Source organism: Equus quagga, chromosome 20 (assembly GCF_021613505.1).
Source record: "Equus quagga isolate Etosha38 chromosome 20, UCLA_HA_Equagga_1.0, whole genome shotgun sequence".
NCBI classification, from domain to species: Eukaryota; Metazoa; Chordata; class Mammalia; order Perissodactyla; family Equidae; genus Equus; species Equus quagga.
This window is the reverse complement of record NC_060286.1, coordinates 43,406,134-43,428,151: the sequence shown is the minus strand read 5'-3', so window position 1 is coordinate 43,428,151 and position 22,018 is coordinate 43,406,134. Positions and strand designations below refer to the sequence as shown.

General features: G+C 39.7%; 1 protein-coding gene across 6 annotated transcripts in view; it reads right to left on the bottom strand.

Annotated features, from left to right (window-relative positions):
- MARK3 (microtubule affinity regulating kinase 3) overlaps positions 1-22,012 on the bottom strand; it is a 103,219-nt gene extending 81,207 nt beyond the window's left edge. For all 6 annotated transcript variants that reach the window (XM_046647344.1, XM_046647346.1, XM_046647345.1 and 3 more), the window contains exons 1-2: positions 21,730-22,012; positions 7,227-7,418 (exon numbers count right to left, since the gene is read on the bottom strand). In XM_046647344.1, the coding sequence (XP_046503300.1) occupies positions 7,227-7,418; positions 21,730-21,780 (243 nt within the window). In that variant the 5' untranslated portion in view covers positions 21,781-22,012. The remainder of the gene's footprint in view (positions 1-7,226; positions 7,419-21,729) is intronic.
- Positions 22,013-22,018: the final 6 nt, after the last annotated feature.

Below are 22,018 nucleotides of genomic sequence, written 5' to 3'. Positions count from 1 at the left end.
GTCCCACACCAGAGTGACCTGTTGGTGGAGCACAGAGGCCCCACATGTGCATGCGTGCATGACCTGCCAAATGGCTGCAGTCAGCATGCAAATGCAGGGAAGCCCTACTGGCAAAACTTGCAGCAGACAGGGCAGGATCAGAAAACAAAAGCTCCTGCCCCCGCCAGCAGTGGCAGGTTGAATCTGCAACCTGATAACCTGATACTACCACAAATGCACCAGCATTTCATCAAACACCATGAAAAACTACATTAACATTCAGAGCAGAAGGAACACAAGTCTCCAGAAGCCAATCCTGAACTCACAGAAATTTACAATCCAAAGACGGAGAGGAGAATCCAAAACAGTTATCATAAAGAAACTCAACAAGATACAAGAAAATTTAGAGAGTTCAATAAGCTCAGGAATAAAATTAACAAGCACAAGGAACACTTCGCCAAAGACACTGAAAATCTAAACAAAACAAAACAAAACACCCAGAAAAATTCTGGATATGAAAAACAAAATGAAATAAAATTAAGCTAGAATCCATAAAAAACAGAGCTGACGTTATAGAGGACAGAATCAGTGATTTAGAGGATAGAAATATAGAAATGCTTCAGGTGGAGGAGGAAAGAAAACTAAGATTTTTTTAAAAATGAAGAAATTCTTTGAGAAATATCTGACTCAATTAGGAAAAGCAACATAAGGATTATAGGTATTCCAGAGGGACAAAGGAGCAGAGAGTGTTTAAAGAACTAATAGCTGAGAACTTCCCAAACCTGGGGAAAGAACTTGACTTAGAAGTACATAAAGCCAAGAGAACACCTAATTACATCAATGCAAAAAGACCTCTCCAAGGCATATACTGTTAAAACTGGTAGAAGTCAATGACAAAGAAAAAATATAAAAGGCAGCCAAGGCAGAAGAAAATAACCTACAAAAGGAACCCCTATCAGCAGATTTCTCAGCAAAAACCTTACAGTCTAAGACAGAATGGAATGATACATCAAAAATACTGAAAGACAAAAACTGTTCAGCAAATACTCCTCTATCCAATGAAACTATCCTTCAGATACAATGGAGAAATAAAGGCTGTCTCAGATAAACAAAAGTTGAGGGAGTTCATCACCACTAGGCCAGCCTTACAAGAAATGTTGAAAGGAGCCCTCCCATCTGAAACTAAAACCCAAAGGTTTACAAAACCTTGAGCAACGAGATAAATAGACAGAATCATAAAATTGCAGCTTTGTATCAGAATAGGTTAGTAAATACTTAATTATAAGATAAAAGACAAAGGGAAGGAAAGCATCAAAAATAACTATAAACACTTAAATTTAGTCACAAACTCACAAGGCAGACAACAACACTGTGTGACAACACAAACTCAGAAGGGGAAGAGGAAAAGGATGGAAACTGATAAGCTATTGGAGATAAGAGGCTATCAGAAAATTGACTATCTCATCTATGAGATAATTTATACAAACCTCATGGCAACCACTAAACAAAAAATCAAAGCACAGCCACAAATCATAAAGAGAAAACCACCAAACTGAAGTGGCAGTCAGAAATACAAGAGAAAAGAAACAACAGAAATATAAAATAACCAGAAAACAAGAGATAAAATGGCATTATTAAGCCTTTATACATCAATAATCACTCTAAATGTAAATGGATTGAATTTTCCAATCAAAAGACACAGAGTGGCTGGTTGGATTAAAAAACAAGACCCAACAATATGCTGCCTCCAGGAAACACATCTCAGCTCTAAAGACAAACATAGGCTCACAGTGAAGGGATGGAAGATGATACCCCAAACAAATAGCAAGCAAAAGACACAGTGAAGGGATGGAAGATGATACCCCAAACAAATGGCAAGCAAAAGACACAGTGAAGGGATGGAAGATGATACTCCAAACAAATGGCAAGCAAAAGACAGCAAATGAGACAAATCAGACTTGAAGATAAAAAAGACTATGAGAGACAAAGAGGGGCAGTATATAATGATAAAAGGACAGCCCACCAGAAGGACATAACACTTATGAATATATATGCACCTAACACAGGAGCACCCAAGTATGTAAACCAACTACAAACAGACCTAAAGGGAAAACTGACAGCAATGCAATAATAGTAGGGGGCCACAACACCCCACTTACATCAATGGATAAATCATCTAGACAGAAAGTCAACAAGGAAACAGTGGCCTTAAATGAAATACTAGACCAAATGGACTTAATATATACATATAGAACATTTTATCCAAAAACAGGAGAATATACATTCTTCTCAAGTACACACGGAACATTTTCAAAGACAGATCTTATGTTGGGAAACAAAGCAAGCCTCAAAAAATTTAAGATGACTGAAATCATATCAAGTATCTTTTCCAACTACAGTGCTATGAAACTAGAAATCAAGTACAAGAAAATTGCTGAGAAAGTCACAATATGTGAGACTAAACAACATGCTGCTGAACAAGCACTGGATTAATGAAGAAGTCAAAGGAGAAATAAAAAAATACCTGGAGACAAATGAAAACGAAAACACAACATACCAATTCTTCTTTTTTTTTTCCTCCCCAAATCTCCTGAGCACACAGTTGTGTATTTTTTTTAGTTGTAGGGCCTTCTAGTGTGGCACATCAACATAACCAATTCTTAAGGGACACAGCAAAAGTGGTTCTAAGAGGAAAATTTATAGCAATACAGGCCTACCTCAACAAAGAAGTAAAATCTCAAATGAGTAATCCTAAGCTACAGCTAACAGAACTAGAAAAAGAAAAACAAAGTCCAAAGTCAGCAGAAGGAGGAAAATAATAAAAATCAGAGCAGAAAGAAATGAAATAGAGATTAAAAAAACTATAGAAAGCATCAATGAAACTAAGAGCTGCTTCTTTGAGAAGATAAACAAAATTGACAAATCCTTAGCCAGACTCACTAAAAAAAAAAAGAGAAGGCTCAAATAAATAAAATTAGAAAGGAAAGAGGAGAAACTATAATGATACCACAAAAAAACAAAAACAAAGGATTATAGGAGAATACTATGAAAAACTACATGCCGACAAATTGGATAACCTAGAAGAAATGGATATGTTCTTAGAGTCATACAACCTCCCAAAACTGAACCAAGAAGAAATAGAGAATCTGAATAGACCAATTACAAGTAAAGAGATTGAAACAGTAATCAAAACCTCCCCCCAAAAACAAAAGTCCAGGACCAGATGGCTTCTCTGGAGAATTCTACCAAACATTCAAATAAGATTTATTACTTATCCTTCCCAAGCTATTTCAAAACATTGAAGACAATGGAATGCTTCCTAACTCATTCTATGAGGTCAACAGTACCCTGATACCAAAACTAGTCAAGGATAAGACAAAGAAGGAAAATTACAGGCCAATATCACTGATGAACACAGATGCAAAAATCTTAACAAACTATTGGCAAACGAAATATAGCAATACATTAAAAGTATCATACACCACGATCAAGTGGGATTTATACTACGGACGCAAGGATAGTTCAATGTGTGTGTATCAATCAATGTGATACCCCACATTAACAAAATGAAGAATAAAAATCACACAATCATCTCAATAGATGCAGAGAAAGCATTTGACAAGACCCAGCACCCATTTATGACAAAAACTCTCAATAAAATGGGTACAGAAGGAAAGTATTTCAAGATAATAAAGGCCATATATGACAAACCCACAGCCAACATCGTACTTAACACTGAAAAACTGAAAGCCCTCCCTCTGAGAACAGGAACAAGACAAGGGTGCCCACTCTCACCACTCTTATTCAACATACTACTAGAGGTTTTGGCCAGAGCAGTTAGGCAAGAAAAAGAAATAGAAGGTATCCAAATAGGAAAGAAAGAAGTGAAAATCTTGCTGTTTGTGGACAAGATGAATCTATACGTAGAAAAGTCTAAAGAATGCACCAGAAAGCTACTAGAAATTACCAACAACTACAGCAAAGTGGCAGGGTACAAAATCAACTTACAAAAATCAGTTGCATTTCTATACTAATAATGAACTAGCAGAAAGAGAAGTTAAGAATACAATCCCATTTATTTACAATGGCAAGAAAAAGAGTAAAATTATCTAGGAATAAAATTAACCAAGGAGGTAAAAGATGTATACACTGAAAACTATCAGACATTACTGAAAGTAATAGAAGATATAAAGAAATGGAAAGGTACTCCATGATCATGAACTGGAAGAATAAACATAGTTGAAACGTCCATATTACCTAAAGCAATCTACAGATTGAATACAGTCCCTATCAGAATCCCAATGACATTCTTCATGGAAATAGAACAGAGAATCCTACAATTTACGGGGAATAACAAAGGACCCCAAATAGCGAAAGCAATCCTGAGAAAAAAGAACAAAGCTAGAGGCATCACAACCTCTGACTTCAAAATATACTACAAAGCTACAGTAATCAAAACAGCATGGGGGGGTCCGCCTGCTGGCGCAGCAGTTAAGTTCATACGTTCAGCTTCTCGGTGGCCCGAGGTTCGCCAGTTTGGATCCTGGGTACGGACATGGCACTGCTTGGCAAAAGCCATGCTGTGGTAGGCATCGCACGTATAAAGCAGAGGAAGATGGGCATGGATGCTAGCTCAGGGCCAGTATTCCTCAGCAAAAAGAGGAGGATTTCCAGTAGTTAGCTCAGGGCTAATCTTCCTAAATAAAAAAAACAAACAACAAAAAAACCCAGCATGGTACTGGTACAAAAACAGACACACAGATCAACAGAAGAGAACTGAAAGCCCAGAAGTAAAACCACACATGTACGGACAGCTAATTTTTAACAAAGGAGCCAAGAACATACAATGGAGAAAGGAAAAGTCTCTTCGATAAATGGTGTTTGGAAAACTGGATAGCCACATGCAAAAGAATGAACGTAGACCATTATGTTACACCACACACAAAAATTAGCTCAAAATGGATTAAAGACCTGACTGTAAGACCTGAAACTATAAAACTCCTAGAAGAAAATATAGGCAGAACACTCTTTGACATTAGTCTTAGCAACATCTTTTCGAATACCATGTCTACTTAGGCAAGGGAAAGAAAAGAAAAAATAAAAAATGGGACTACATCAGACTAAAGAGCTTCTGCAAGGCAAAGGAAACCAGGAACAAAACAAAAAGACAACCTACCAACTGGGAGAAAATATTTGCACACCATATATCTGACAATGGGTTAATCTCCAAAACATATAAGGAAGTCATACAACTCCACAACAAAAAGACAAACAACCGGATCAAAAAATGGGCAAAGGATATGAACAGATATTTTTCCAAAGGTACACAGAGGGCCAACAGGCACATGAAAAGATGTTCAATGTCACTAATTATTAGGGAAATACAAATCAAAACTACAATGAGATATCACCTCACAACCATCAGAATGGCTATAATTAACAGGACGAGAAATAATAAGTGTTGGAGAGGATGTTGAAAATAGGGAACCTTCATAAACTGCTGGTGGGAATGCAAACTGGTGCAGCCACTAGAGAAAACAGTATGGAGGTGTCTCAAAAAACTAAAAATAGAAATACCATACGACCCAGCTATCCCACTACTGGGTATTTATCCAAAGAACACAAAAATCAACAATACTAAGAGATCTATGCACCCTTTTGTTCACTGCAGCATTACTCACAATAGCCAAGATGTGGAAGCAACCCAAGTGCCCATCAACTGATGAACGGATAAAGAAGATGTGGTATAGACATACAACAGAATACTACTCAGCCATAAAAAGGACAAAATCGTCCCATTTGCAACAACATGGATGGACCTTGAGGGTTTTATGTTAAGTGAAATAAGCCAGACAAAGAAAGAAAAACACCATATGACTTCACTCATATGATGGAAGATAAAACTAACACATGGACAAAGAGAACAGATTAGTGGTTGCCAGAGGGGAAGGAGGTGGAAGGTGGGCAAAAGGGGTAAAAAGGGCACATGTGTATGGTGACAGATGAAAACTACACTAGTGGCGGTGTGCACAACGGAGTTTATAGAGAAACTGATATGATAATGTATACCTGAAATTACACGTTATAAACCAATATGACCTCAATAAAATAAATAAATAGATAAATAAATAAATAAATAAAAAGACTCCAATTAGCATAGACAAGTGCTCCCCAACCTTCTTCAGGTCCCAGCACATAGAGAAAATGAGAATATTTTTAGGGCACACTGCAGCAAACACAGGCTGCTTGCTGACAGAATAACAGGCCCAGGGTCCTGCTCCAGCAGCCCTGGGTATGGTGGGTGGCAGGCATCTGCACCATGGCACATTCGTAACACTGTCTTGGCACACATATCAGGAGGCTCCAGTACAGAGAAAGCATTTCTTTAAAAAGCTTCCTTCAAAAGTATCATTACATTCACTCAACAATATTAAGTACCTAATATGTGCCAAACATTGTGTTAAGTACTGACTTCTACCCTACAGACTAGAGGGGGAAGACAGGCAAATAAGCAATACCAATATAACGTACAACAAGCTATCTAAGGGAAGTAGCAGGATTTTTAACATGAGTACCATGCCTGGGGAAAGAGTCTGTCAATGATTACTTCCCAGAAGTGATCCCTACACAAAAGGGTGAAGTGTATTTCAGGCAGAGGAACAACAGGTAGAAAGATCTAAATGCAAGAAACCATGTCAAAGAAGCAAAACAGGTTCTGTGCTACACAAGCATAATGTGAAGAAGGAGTTAACTCAGTAGTTTTAATGGAAGTATTTCTGATAAATAGAGAATGTGGTTGAGCAGAAAGCCAATATCACACAAGTTAGAAAAGCATGCGCCTTCATGCATGATAATCCATCAAATATAAGCCATGAGAAAAGTATTTGGGGAGATGAAGAACCTTCTTGAGCATAAATCTTTAAAAACAGATAACACTACTGATTTTCAAGTACCAAGAGCTTACACTTGATGTTCAAAACACTTTTTACTGTGGTGGCAGATGTTTACTGCTGAAAAAGACCACTATTTTTAAAGGAAAAAGATTATTCAAACACTCATAATATTTACAACTAATTTAAGGAAATGGGAAAGCAAAAAAACTCCTAGATAATTAATATATGTTTCTTGTTCTGAAAAAAAAAAGTTTAGCTTAGAAAGAAGCGCAAATATAGACACTCTCTTCTCTCTCACGTGGAACTAAACAGAGCAAGCATCATAACAGAAGTTAAGCATAATTTGTATTTTACCTCTCTGCCTGTAAGGATGTGTCTTGCCAATTTCACTTTTGCAAAATTCCCCTTGCCGATTGTTTTCAACAGTCTGTAGTTTCCGATGTGAGGTTGTTCATCTGCACAGGAAGCTATAGAGTTTCTACACCGAGCTCCAGAGCGTCCAGTGCGAGAGGTAACTTCTTGCCGCCCATCTCCATGTGACGTGTGCTACAATACAACATACAACAAAGATAAGGAAATGAGAGAACACATAGTACTTGCCAAGTTTTAAGAGCCTCTAATTGAAGAAACAAAACATTACACCTTTAATTTTAATCCTAATGCAGCTAGTACTTTAAAGGGATTTGCCCACATGAAATAAATTTATGAGGAAAACAAGACAACACTTAGAAGAAAAATATCAATTGTTGACATTCACCCGGGTGTTCAGAAAGAAACGAGATATTTTCTATATGTGGCTGTAATATAAAATAGGAGTAACAGGACTGCCTTACAGTCATAAAGAACTTAACTTTTCCATATGCTATTAAACACACCGGCACGTAGGATTCTTACTACACCTTGTGAAGCAGGCAGAACAGCTGATATCACCATTCACCACAGGATACTCTGTGCTTTATTCATAGCCACATCATTAATGAGAAATCCAAAGAGGATCTGGATTCTCAATTTATTTCAACAGTACGCTGCTAACAGTAATTCAAAACAATGTGTTTAAAGAAACAGCCAGACTGTGTGGCCCTTGATAAATATTTGTTGAAAAGATGAATAAAGTACTCAACGTGCTCCATAAAGGTAAAACAAATCATATGCGGCTCTAACGGTATTAAACACAAAGGTACGGGAGTTACAAACGCCTGCTGTGTGCTATTCTGTATGTACAAGCACCCAGTTGCCCAGTGTTCCTCTTTCCCCAGACATGCTCAAAGGACGCTATGCCCCACTGCCTGTTTCTCATGGCTGTGAACTCCTGCTCCAGGAAGGCTTCTCACTTTCAAAACAGCCTCACACAGACACTTTCAACCTCCTTCATTCTTTTCTCTTTTCTAACTTTTTGTCCAGGAAAATGTCCCTTCTTTCCCATCCTCTCTCTATATCTATCAGTCCACACAAGCCTCATTCTAGCTGATAAACATAAGAAGTATTTTGTAATGCACTCATATCAAGAAGAAGGAAAAACAAGTATTTTAAAGTGAAGCTTAATTTGTGCCATCAACTTCTGAAGTCCTGTCCTTTCCAGAATTTCCATGTTAATCTCCATCTACTTTCTCATATTCCTCTAAACAAATACTTCTCCTTCATGTACCAGATTTTGGTATTAAGTTCTCCTCTGTTCTATTCAGTTATCATGTAAAACTGCACTGAAAACAATTTGTATGATTTACTGTAAATGTATATTTTAGGTAAAACAGGACTAGTTATGAAACTAAGCCATTTGTAACACTGTTCCTATAACAAAAAGGATTCTAATTTCCAAATCAGAACTTTGGAAAAATAGCCTCTTCATAAATGAGGACTTGCTGATCAAAGAAAAGATTAAAACAACTAAGTTATGACACTAAACAAAACAGGTACACTTTGTTGTACACAAGACATGCTGTTGTAACGCAAATTTTGTAGATCAGCTGGAGTATGGTTTTATAAGAATTTTGGTAACCATATTTGTTATATATTTATTTCCAAACTAGATTTAAGTTTCATGAAAACAGGGACAGTAATTTATTATTCTTTAGATCTTAAAACAGTAGTTGGCCCATAACAGGTCCTTAATAAATATTAAAATGATTAAATAAAAAATATCAAAATACTAACCACTGTAGTGTTCAGGTGGTTAAAGTACGAGAAATTACTCTTTTCTATCTTCTGAATTTCTTCTTTCATTCATTCAAATATTTGCCAAGTGATAATATATAACAAACTTTATATAAATATGTGCCAGACACTGTTTTGGGTGTTGGAAAAACAACAGTGCATAAGACAAAGTCCCCATCTCCATGAGGTATGTGTCAAGTGGTTTTACTATTTACACAATGAAAACATAGTCATTAAAATTATACTGCTATCCAGGGGCTGGCCTGGTGGTGCAGCGGTTAAGTGCACACGTTCTGCTTCAGTGGCCTGGGGCTCGCCGGTTCCAATCCCGGGTGCAGACACAGCACCGCTTGGCACGCCACGCTGTGGTAGGCATCCCACATATAAAAAAGTAGAGGAAGATGGGCATGGATGTTAGCTCAGGGCCAGTCTTCCTCAATGAAAAGAGGAGGATTGGCAGCAGTTAGCTCAGGGCTAATCTTGCTCAAAAAAAAAAAAAAAAAAATTATACTACTATCCAAAATTTTTGTTAAGCTTTTGGAATGTAAACATACATTTTTCTAATTTACATGGTTTATAAATTCAGCTTTTCATGTATTAGGTTTTCTAGAGGGAGGCACAGTTAAATAGACAAAGTATTAACTTCTGTGCAAATCAACTGTCTTTTACTGCATGTAAAATAGAAATGGTGCAAGAATCTTAAGATTCATATCTTACGCCAAGTTTATACCTTTGCTTACTCCCCAATCTACTTATAATAAAAGACTAACTCTTTAGTACTACATCCATTAGCATGTAACTTTCAAGAGGACAAGGGGATTTTTGTCTGTTTTGTTCATTATCAGATATTCTGAGAACTTAGAACAGTGCCTGGTACATAGTAGCTGTGCAATACATTATTGTTGAATGAATGTTAAATGAATTCAAGGCCCTCTCCGATCTAATCCTTTCCTCCTCTCCACTATTCTCTAGTGTGATCCTGTTCCCTCAGTTTGAGTGCTCTTTCTTCTCTTCAAACCTAAAACCCTACTCATTCCTTTATGTTTGGATCATTTCTCACCATCTTTATGAAGCCCTTCCATGACTCTCCCTGTTTTCTATCAGAATTAATTTCTTTTCCTTTGGGCTCCTGAGATACTTTGTATGTACCTATCTCTACTATGCTACTTTGTTGTAGACCATATTACTATCCCCCACATGGGCTCTTTTGCTTCTGAGTTAGTGGAGGATTAATCTGACTGCAAAGAAACACACTTCCCTCTAGCGACGTGCCTACGTTTGGCCAATGAGATGCAAGTGAAAGTGACATGTCATTCCCACGCTAAAGTATTTAACTGCCAGTGCTGGACTCCAGCCCTGTCTTCTGCTCTCCTGAAGCCTGAGCACTCTCCAAAGATGGAGGGCCACAGGATCAAATTGGCCTGGACATGGAGCTCACTCTTCATAGAGCCAATGAGCCCTCAGGCAAAATTTGTGTGAACAAGGATTTTTTACTGTGTAAAACCACTAAGATTTTGGTCATTTGTATTACCACAACATAATGCAGCCTAACCTAATACACACTCATGCAAATAAACAATCATAACACAAAGCAGAAAGAAACCTGTATTTCACCATTAGATTATAAACTCACACAACAGACTGAAATATCTGACGTTTGTTAAATTCCAATAGGGTTAAATTCAGCATATTTAGTTTGATGTTTCCTGACATAAAGTGCTTAAGTTTAAAAGTCTAATGTGTTTAAATTAAAAAAATTCTCTCAAAACAGAAGCAAATTAAATTGACTTCAGCTTCTCCTTGGCCTTCATTTTATTTTTCCATGCATTCATCATTGGCCCTAAAGAGGAAAAAGTTTCTTATTCTTATATCGTAGCACTCAATGTCAATAACATTTTTTTAAAAATATTTTCTTATTCTCCCCAAAGCGCCCCAGGTACACAGTTGTATATTTTGCTGGTAGGTCCTTCTAGTTGTGGCATGTGGGATGCCGCCTTAGCATGGCCTGCTAATTGGTGCTGGATCCTCACCCAGGATCCAAACTGGTGAAACCCTGGGCCACCGAAGGAGAGTGCATGAACTTAACCACTTGGCCATGGGGCTGGCCCCTCAATACTAAACATTTTAACAAAAATTTTTAATTCTTGTACTGTTAGCCAATTATTTCATGCATGGAATTTTCTTCTCCCTAAGGAGCCAATAAACAACCTGAGGACAAAAAAAAAGTTATATAATTCTTCAGTAGCCAATCTACAACATTTTGTGGCAGCACTAAGCACTTAACAGGTACTCAAAGCTGTTGAACTTAATTCTTAAATTTTAAAGGAGTCCTGGAGTCGGCCCAGTGGCATAGTGGTTAAGTTAGTATGCTCTCCTTTGGTGGCCCAAGGTTCACAGGTTTGGATCTGGGGGACGCACCTAGCACTGTTCATCAAGCCACGCTGTGGAAGAATGCCACAAAAAATAGAGGGAGATTGGCATGGATGTCAGATCAGCGACAATCTTCCTCAAGCACAAAGAGGAAGACTGGCAACAGATGTTGGCTCAGGGCCAATCTTCCTCACACACACAAAACAATTTAAAGGAGTGGTGATCCTTCTCCCTCCCATGGAATTGAGCTGATACCAATTCATCCACCATGAAAACTAGAATATGTACACTGATACTGAAAATAACGCAGAATCAAGCCAAAGAAGGATTATTAACAAATTCATAAAGCATTCATTTTCAAACTAAACCCTCTCTTTAATGTAAAACGTTTAAGTTGCTACATAGTATTAGAGAATGGAGTAAATACTGTAGTTAGCTACTCAATATCCAATCCTCCTTTCTTCATTTCCAGAGAACCTACGTGTGTGTTTGGGGAGGCAACATTGTCAGCTAAATTCCTGTTTTCTCCAACTTCCCTGCAGCGAGAGGTAGCATGTGGATTAGTTCCGGCCAGTTCTCATTAGTGAAAGTCTACTGGAGGGTTCTGGGAGAACCTTGTGTTTCTCATAAAAGGAGACAGATACACTAGTACAGCCCCCTCCTCCTTTCTCTTGCCTTGAATGCAACCATAGCAGCTGGAGCTGTATGAGATCTCCTACAGCCATAAGGTCTCAAATATGAGAAAAAAGACAAAAAATGTGTGTGTGTGTGTGTGTGTGAGGCAGACTGGCCCTGAGCTAACATTTATGCCAATCTTCCTCTATTTTGTATGTAGGATGCCATCTCAGCATGGCTTGATGAGTGGTACATAGGTCTGCGCCCAGGATCCGAACTTGCAGATCCTGAGCTGCTGAAGCAGACTGAGCAAACCTAACCACTATGCGACGGGGATGGCCCAAGACAAAAAAATATTTTTAAAAACCACCAGCTCCAATATTACTCAACTGCTGAACCAAAGCTAGAAGCTGCCTAGATTTCTTTTGTGAGAAAAACAAACCTCTATTTAGTTAAGTTGTCATGTTAGGTTTTTATGATTTTCAGCCAAAGTACTACTAACTGTTAGAGGGGCCATATCAACACTAACGTAAGAAGCAATAAGGGGGGCTGGCCTGGTGGTGCAGTGGTTAAGTTCGCACGTTCCACTTCGGTGGCCGAGGGTTCACAGGTTCAGATCCTGGGTACGAACTTATGCAGTGCTTGTCAAGCCATGCTGTGGTGGGCATTCCACATATAAAGTAGAGGAAGATGGGCACAGATGTTAGTTCAGGGCCAGTCTTCCTCAGCAAAAAAAAAGAAAAGAAAAGAAAAAAAAACGAAAAGAAAAAAGCAGTAAGAAAAATGAATGGGGAATGCACTCCATTTTATATATTATGTATTAGTTCTTAAAAATTTTGTCCATATATAAAAGAGCCATAGAATATAAGTCATTACACAACCAGAAGATACAAATGAGAATATACTCTAGACATGCATACACCAAAAAAGAAAACTTTTTTTTAAAAAAGATTTCTTAGAGGCTGGCAAGCCATGCTGTGGGAGGCATCCCACATATAAAGTAGAGGAAGATGAGCACGGATGTTAGCTCAGGGCCAGTCTTCCTCAGCAAAAAGAGGAGGATTGGTGGCAGATGTTAGCTCAGGGCTAATCTTCCTCAAAAAAAAAAAAAGAGAAGACATACGCTCCTTTAGTCTATTCTACTAGTAAAGCTAATAGATGCCTATGGATACCAAGGCAGGCCTAGGATAGGGAGGGCGAGGCAAGGGAAGGAAGACAAGGAGATAGTATGTGAACAGAATGCTATCAAGAACACTTCAAATGCCTTCAACAACAAAAGCTGCTTGCCCCAGTTTAAATTATTCTTCTGGATAAAGAATAAGTCTAAGGGCAAAAGGCTGAGTTAGGAAGTTATTCTAATCTACTCCTCTCCAGGATTCTCATCCTAGAATCTGCTATTGTAGTCAATGAAATCATAAATGTACTAACTACATAAAGAATAGTGTTATATAAAATTCTGCAATAAAAACCTTTGGGTTCAGCTTATTCAAATTTCATATTAAATTCTACCAATACAGATTTTCAGGTAAAATGTCCGTAACACAAATCCCACAATATTTAAACTCCCCTCAAAAGCAACAGCCTAACTATTAGCAAGAAACACAAACGAAACACCTTCTATCTACTTGGTTCAAGCTTCAACTTTGAACACCCACAAAACATGTAACCCACAAAACAATGCCTTATCTAGTCCCCATAACATTACTATAAGACTAACCATGGCTCAGCAGCTCAGGTGGTTAGAGCGCAGTGCTAAGGAACTCTAGCTTGAAGAAGAAGGTGGACTCCCCAAGAAAAGTTCTCTTCTTCCAGTGCCAACTTCCACCCTTTCAATTACTGTACAGGCAGGTGCACGTGGGTCAGCACAAACCCCTTATTACTACTTGCAAATCAACTCCAAGCACATTCTTTAAATTCTTGTGTAAGACAACTTTAAAGCTGGGAGATTCCCAGGGAAGAGATTTGTTTTCTCCTTCAGGTTTAATTTGAAAGTTTAAAATGGATGTAAAGGGGGCCAGCACTGTGGCCTAGTGGTTAAGTTTGGCACGCTCTGCTTGGGCTGCCTGGGTTTGGTTCCCAGGAGTGGATCTACACCACTCATCAGCGGCCACGTTGTGGCAGCAACTCACATACAAAATAGACAAATATGGGCACAGATGTTAGCTCAGGGCAAATCTTCCTTAAGCAAAAAGAGGAAGATTGACAACAAACGTTAGCTCAGGGCGAATCTCCCTCAGCAAAAAACAAAACAAAACAAGAATGCAAAACAAGCGAATTTCTGCCTTAATCCTCCCAGTGGTGATAAGAAGGGGTCACATTCCCTGACTCTTATTCCAGCTTGGGAACAAATTCCAGGGATAAAAATTTGTCTATATCTTAGAATCTAGAACAATCTTCTTTGAAGTTAAAGATAACAAGTACTACTAATCTACATTAAGCTATGTATAAGTTTCCTAAAAGTTATTACAATGTAAATAATCATGTGCTACATAAATAATCAAAATGACCAATTTTCTACTCACGGCAAATTTCTACCTTCACCTAATTTACATACAGAAAAAACAAGAATCACCCTCAAGTTGAAGTCTCTAAGATCTTTTCCCAAACACTTTGACCCAATAAAAAAATATTAATTCTTCAGAGATCAACTTTTTTTGTGGTGACAACGATTGGCCCTGAGCTAACATCTGTTGACAATCTTCCTCTATTTTATATGTGGGATGCTGCCACAGCACAACTTGATGAGCCATGTATAGGTTTGTGCCCGGAATATGAACCCACAAACCCCAGGCTGCCAAAGTGGAGCATGCAAACTCAACCACTATGCCACCAGGCCAGCCCCTCAACTTTTTTTTAAAGGCCCAAACAGCTTGATTCAATAAACAGCTGTGCTTGGAAGTTAAAATGCAGATTAAATGAAATTATACTACATATTTTAAATAAAATGTTATATAAAGTACTTACTACTGTTGATATATAGTAAATGATCAACAAATGGTAACTATTTTTATTCTTATTCTCCATAACCACACTTTCTTAGAAAGAACCAATTTTAAAAACTCATAGTGGGCCAGCCCGGTGGCACAGTGTTAAGTGCGCATGTTCCACTTCAGCGGCCCGGGATTCGCTGGTTCAGATCCTGGGTGCGGACATGGCACCGCTTGGCAAGCCATGCTGTGGTAGGCGTCCCACATATAAAGTAGAGGAAGATGGGCACGGATGTTAGCTCAGGGTCAGTCTTCCTCAGCAAAAAGAGGAGGATTGGCGGCAGATGTTAGCTTAGGGCTGATCTTCCTCAAAAAAAAAACAACTCATGAAACCTGAAAATTATTGAATCTGCTGGAAATCTCTCTTCTATAGTCACAATACAATCTAAAGAAATATAGTTTATTTGGTAAGCCTTCACTGAATACTAAGGCAGCAATTCTTTTTTTTTTAATTGAGTTATTGATAGGTTACAATCTTGTGAAATTTCAATTGTACATTAATGTTTGTCAGTCATGTTGTAGGTGCACCACTTCACCCTTTGTGCCTACCCCCCACCCCACCTTTCCCCTGGTATCCACTCTAAGGCAGCAATTCTTAAAGTGTGGTCCCTGAACCTGCAGCATCAGTATCACCTGGGAACTTGTTAGAACTGCAAACCCTAGCGCCCCAATGATATAATCAAGGTTTGCAGGTGGGGCCCAGCAATCAGCACTTTGATAAGCCTTCCAGGTGATTCTTGTGTTTGCTTCAGTTTGAGAGTTTACAAACGGTTTCACAGAGTTCAGCGTACTTTGTTCTACAGGCACTGCGAAGTCCTAAAGAGCAGGAGTGATATGGTTCCTAGGTATATCCTCTATGGCACCTAAGTACAGTGTCATACACAGAGTAGGCACTCAAATTTGAAGAGGTTAATAATAGTCTTACATAATCAATAGTTAGCTAAACAATACACCATCAGTTTATTTCAGAGAGATAAGAAATTCTGATGACTGTCTGCATTAACTAATAATAAGTAAGTACATGGTGCATACACACCAGGAGCTATTAAATAAATGGCAAAGCCCTGGGGCCTCTGGTACTTTGGCAAATAAGCCAGGCTTACAATGTGTCATATGGTTTGAAATTTAAGTGAAAAATACATTTCTAACTTTACGAGTATATAAACAGGATTTGTCAATGGCTCTACACAAGTCAACCGTAGAAAATAAACTAGAATGCAAACTTTTTTGTTGCCATTAAAAAGCATCTTATTTCACATATTAGCCAACTGTAATATATGGACCCTTCAACAGAGTGCTAAAAAAGTAGACAACAGAGGAAATTTGAACACTGACTGGATATTTAAGAACTTATGATAAAGGGATTATGATTACATGTTTTTTTTAAAAGCAGCTTTATCTCAGGGCCAGCCCAGTGGCACAGTGGTTAAGTTTGCATGCTCTGCTTCAGCAGCCCGGGGTTCCCAGGTTCAGATCCTGGGTGCAGACGTAGCACTGCTCCCACATAAAACAGAGGAAGAGTGGCACAGATGTTAGCTCAGCAACACTCTTTCTCAAGCAAAAGGAGGAAGACTGGCAACAGAGGATAGCTCAGGGCCAATCTTCCTCACAGAAACCAAAAAAATTAAAAGAAGCTTTATCTCTTCCAAGAGCTTTAGAGATGAAATGATACAACATACTGAATTTGCTTCTTGGGGAGACAACAAATGAAACAGGACTGGCCATTTAGCTGTGGAGTACCTGGTGGCTATCTATATACCCGGGTTCCTCAACCCTGGCACTACTGACATTTTGGACCAGAAAGTTCTTTGTTGGGAGAAGGGGGGTGCTGTCTTGTGTACTGTAAAACGTTCAGCAGCATTCCCAGTCAGTAGCAATCCTCTTCAGCTGTGACAACCAAAAATGTCTCTGGACGTTGTAAAATGTCCCCCTGGGGGCAAAATTGTCCCTGGTGGAGAACCATTGATAAATACTTATTGAATTCTAATTATTTGTTTGAAATTTTCTATAAAATAAGATTTTAAAAAATATTTTGTTAAATATACTCTGTGTATTGGTACAACCTTATCTCCCTAGTTGAATAATTAGTACATAAGCTTTTGAGAAACAGGCTGGTACAAAAAAGCAGAGGGGACTGAACTGGAGATCTGGGGCCTAGCAGAGGCTTTGCTACTAAATAGTGAGTGGTCAAAAGCAGCTTCTGTCACCTCTCTTATCCTTATTAGGTCAGACTGTCTGACTAGTCCTTTTGAGTTATAAAATGACTTGATAACAGTATATCAGACTCATCAGCAAAAGGTGGAAATTCATATTTGGAAATCAAACACATGAAAATAGAGTAGTGTACTAGGATGAAGATAATATTCTTGTTGCAAATTATCTGCCTTTTATTATTCTTGATCTACAAGCAACATTCTTATCACAGGTATATATAATTTAAACATAAAATAAATAATTTAAATAAGATTCCTAGGGTAAGCAAAACAGAAAGTCTTTTTACAAAATAGAAAGACAAAGATGTTCTAGTCATAATAGCCAAAATGTCCATCAACTGGTGAATGGACTAAAAAAACTGTGGTAAAACTACTAGAAATAATCAACAACTACAGCAAAGTTGCAGAGTACAGAATCAATTTACAAGTCAGCTGAATTTCTATACTCTAATAACGAGCTAATAGAGAATTCAAGAATACAATGCCATTTACAATGGCAACAGAAGGAATAAAATATCTAGGAATAAATTTAATCAAGGAGGTGAAAGACCTATACAATGAAAACTATAAAAAGTTATTGAAAGAAACCGATGATGACATAAAGAAATGGAAAGATATTCCATGCACATGGATTGGAAGAATAAACATAGTTAAAATGTCCATACTACCTAAAGCAATCTACAGATTCAATGCAATCCCAATCAGAATCCCAATGACATTCTTCACAGAAACAGAACAAAGAATCCTAAAATTCATATGGGGTAACCAAAGACCCAGAATAGCTAAAGCAATCCTCAGAAAAATGAGCAAAACTGGAGGCATCACAATCTCTGACTTCAAAATATAGTACAAGCCTAGTGATCAAAACAGCATGGTACTGGTACAAAAACAGGCGCACAGATCAATGGAACAGAATTGAAAGCCCAGAAATAAAACCACACATGCACGGACAGCTATTTTTCGACAAAGGAGCCAAGAACATACAATGGAGAAAGGAAAGCTCTTCAATAAATGGTGTTTGGAAAACTGGACAGCCACATGCAAAAGAACAAAAAGAGACCATTATCTTCCACCATAAGCAAAAATTAACTCAAAATGGATCAAAGGCTTGAAGGTAAGACTTGAAACCATAGAACTCCCAAAAGAAAATACAGGCAGTATACTCTTTGACATTGGTGTTAGAAGATCTTTTTGAATACCATGTCTACTCCGGCAAGGGAAATAAAAGAAAAAATAAACAAGTGGGACTTCATCAGAGTAAAGAGCTTCTGCAAGGCAAAGGAAACCAGGACAAAACGAAAAAGACAACCCACCAACTAGAAGAAAATATTTGCAAATCGTATATCTTACAAGGGGTTAATCTCCAAAACACATAAAGAACTCATACAACTCAACAACAACAAAAAATAAGCAACCTGATCAAAACAACGGGCAGAGGATGTGAACATTTTTCTAAAGAAGATATGCAGATGGCCAATAGGCACACATAAGATGTTCGACATCACTAATCTCAGGGAAATACAAATCAAAAGTACAATGAAATATCACTTCACACTCGTCAGAATGGCTATACTTAACAGGATGAGAAATAACAAGTGTTGGAGAGGGTGTGGAGAAAAGGGAACCCTCACACACTGCTGGTGCAAATGCAAACTGGTGCAGCCACTATGGAAAACAGTATAGAGATGTCTCAAAAAATTAAAAATTGAAATATCATATGACCCAGCCATCCCACCACTGGGTATTTATCCAAAAAACTTGAAATCAACAATTCAAAGAGACTAATGCACCCCTATGTCCATTGCAGCATTATTCACAATAGCCAAGAAGTGGAAGCAACCCAAGTGCCCAGTGACTGATGACTGGATAAAGAAGATGTGAGAGAGATATATATATGTACGTGCATACACACATACACCATGGACCACTACTCAGCTATAAAAAAGGACAAAATCATTCCATTCGCAACAACATGGGTGGACCTTGAGGGTATTATGTTAAGCGAAATAAGCCAGACAGAGAAAGACAAAAACACCATATGATTTCACTCATATGTGGAAGATAAACTAGTAAATGGACAAAGAGAAGGGATTGGTGGTTACCAAAGGGGAAGGGGTTGGGGGGAGTGGCCATAAGGGGTAAAGGGGTACATTTATATGGTGAGTGACAAATAACAATGTACAACTGAAATTTCACAATGTTATAAACTATTATGACCTCAATAAAACTTTTTTTAAAAATCTCTGGTATACCTAATGAACTACTTACTACTCAGCAATAAAAAGGAATGAACTACTGATATGCACACAACCACGAATAAATCTCAAAAGTATGACGCTAAATGAAAGGTGCCAGACACAAGATTATACACTCTCCATTTATACAACATTCTAGAAAAGGTAAAACCATAGGGACAGATAACAAATCAGTGGTTGCCAGGGGCTGGGGGAAGGGAGAGAAGACTAACTGGGAAAGGGGCCACAAGGGACCTTTTTGGGGAATGGAAATGTCTACACCTTGACTGTGATGGTATCAAAACGCATCAAACTGTACACTTCAAGAGTCAATGTTCTCTCTCAATAAACCTGACTTTAACAAAAGAGTTGCTCAAGAGACTCAGAGCTCTCAATCATTCTTGTACCCTCACCATTCAATCAGCAGGAAGTCTAATAACCTAGTTTAGTAATGATAGGTAAATAACATGGTATATGCCAGACGTATAACACTGATACAAGAGCATCACACTGCAAAAGACATGCAACTACTTCCAGAACATGCCAATACCAGAGTTAAAAATGGAACAGAGCATGGTGAGTTAATGCAATTAAGTGCTGGAAACCTCTGACTTTAAGGCTGTCAAACATGCCATTTTAAATACATTTCATGAAAATAAAGGCACACTCTATACCCTACGTTGTTTTTAAAGACTAAAGCTAGTAATTTCTAATGAAACAAAAAAATTACAACATAATTCAACAAATTCTCCACAGAACACGGTAAAGACCCATTGGTGTAAATCCTTCATTATTACAAATCTGTTTTGATTGTTTTTGGCTTGAGTTTATTGAGGAAGTATAGAGCTCCTGCTCTGGTTCAATGTAAGATTTTGCTTCTCTGAATGAAAGTCAATGATCAAAGCTAATCAATTCACTTTTTTACTTGCTCCACTCTACAGGGCAGTCAAAGAACAGGAAAATGATGAGGTCAGAAATAGGTTCTTCAAAAGGTCTACAAGAAAGTGAGTTCACTGACTCACCTAGTCTACAATTTCTATTACTCACTCTTTGTGTAATTTTCTAATCCATCTCAGGTAAAGGAACGTACAGCCGCGTACTACTTACTGACCAGGTTAAAGACCATTAAATACTATACATTAAGTTACTAGAGGCATGCTTTAGACCAAGGTTTACATAAACAGATTACATCACCTAATAGGTATCCAGCAAAGAAGTGGCATTTTGAAGACTAAAATGAAGGTATTTGATACCACTAGGCCACACTGTCTCAGGACGTTACTGAAAGCAGGAAAACAGGCAGAGTGAGGAGGCTCTTCCTAGGTGACAGCATTTTCTTGCCAGGAACTACCTCACAACACTTACAAGGAAAGGCCAGCGAAGCTTGTTTACGAGTTACTTCCTAGATGTTTTACCGAAGATAACTCAGCTAGATCGGAGGTTCTGAACCCAGCGCCAGAGAAGGGTTCAGAAGGCACTCGGACAGTCAACACTTCTCCAACGGAATTCCTACAAGTTGTCATTCCCTAAAAATGCTCCTCCTGGCCTTTCTGAAAGGGTTCCAGGAACAAAACCAAAGGCTCCTCATACAGAATCCCAGGACGTGAGCGCCGCAGGGGCCTGAGAGCCCCCCTCAGCCACTCTCCCCCGCGGAGCCGAGAGCGGCGTCCCTCAGCCAGGCCGCGAGCGGCAGGGCAGCCTTAGCTCGCCTCTTCCTCCCAAAAGGCTTACCAACCCCTTCCAGACAGATTCGTGCGGAAACGGAGCCGCCCTCCCCGCAGTCCGCGCGCGCTCTGAGCACCCCTCTCCCGAACGGCTCTGCAGCGCCGTCCACGGGGCCGCCGGGACTCCTCGGCGGGCACCTGGTCTTAGCGACGGTCGTCTCAAACAAGGAGGCACAGCGGACGGTCCGCTTGACCCCATGAGTTACCTTCAACAGGCACCGCGGACACGTTTCTAACCCGACCGGCTCTCCAGAGCTGTCTGCCCAACTCGGAGCGAGAGTCTGGGTGCAAGAAGCACTAAACACCGCGGAGCTCCGGCCACCCGCACGACGCGGCACCCCAGCCTCCCCAGACGCCGACGGAACCGCCGCGGCCCGGCTCGAGTCACAAACAGGACGCCGCGCGGCCCCGCACGCGCGGCCGGACGGCTGCCCTCCCCAGGAAACGCTCCGCCCGCTGCCTCCGGCCTGCCCTCCGCTCCCAGAGCGCCCGGCGCCGCGGCCGACGGCGAGGCTGCTGTCGCGCTCCGCCCGGGGCGGCCCGCGAACGCCCAGGCCACTTACGTTCTCAGTGTCTCGTTCATTCACCGTCGGCAGCGGGGTCCTAGTAGACATCTTACTCCACTTCACTGAAGCACAATGCGAGGGGGAAACAGCGGCGACCCGCGGCCGGCACGGCGGCGTCGAGCGCCGCGGTCCTGCAGCGGCGCCGCGCGAGGGCGGCTCCCCTCCCCCACGGCTGTCTAGATCCCGGGCCGGGCCCGGGCCGTCCCCCGGCGGGTCCCGGGGCTCATGCTCCCCCGGCCCCGGCGGCTGCGCCGAGGAGCCCCGCGGGCGGCGGTGGCGGGGCCCG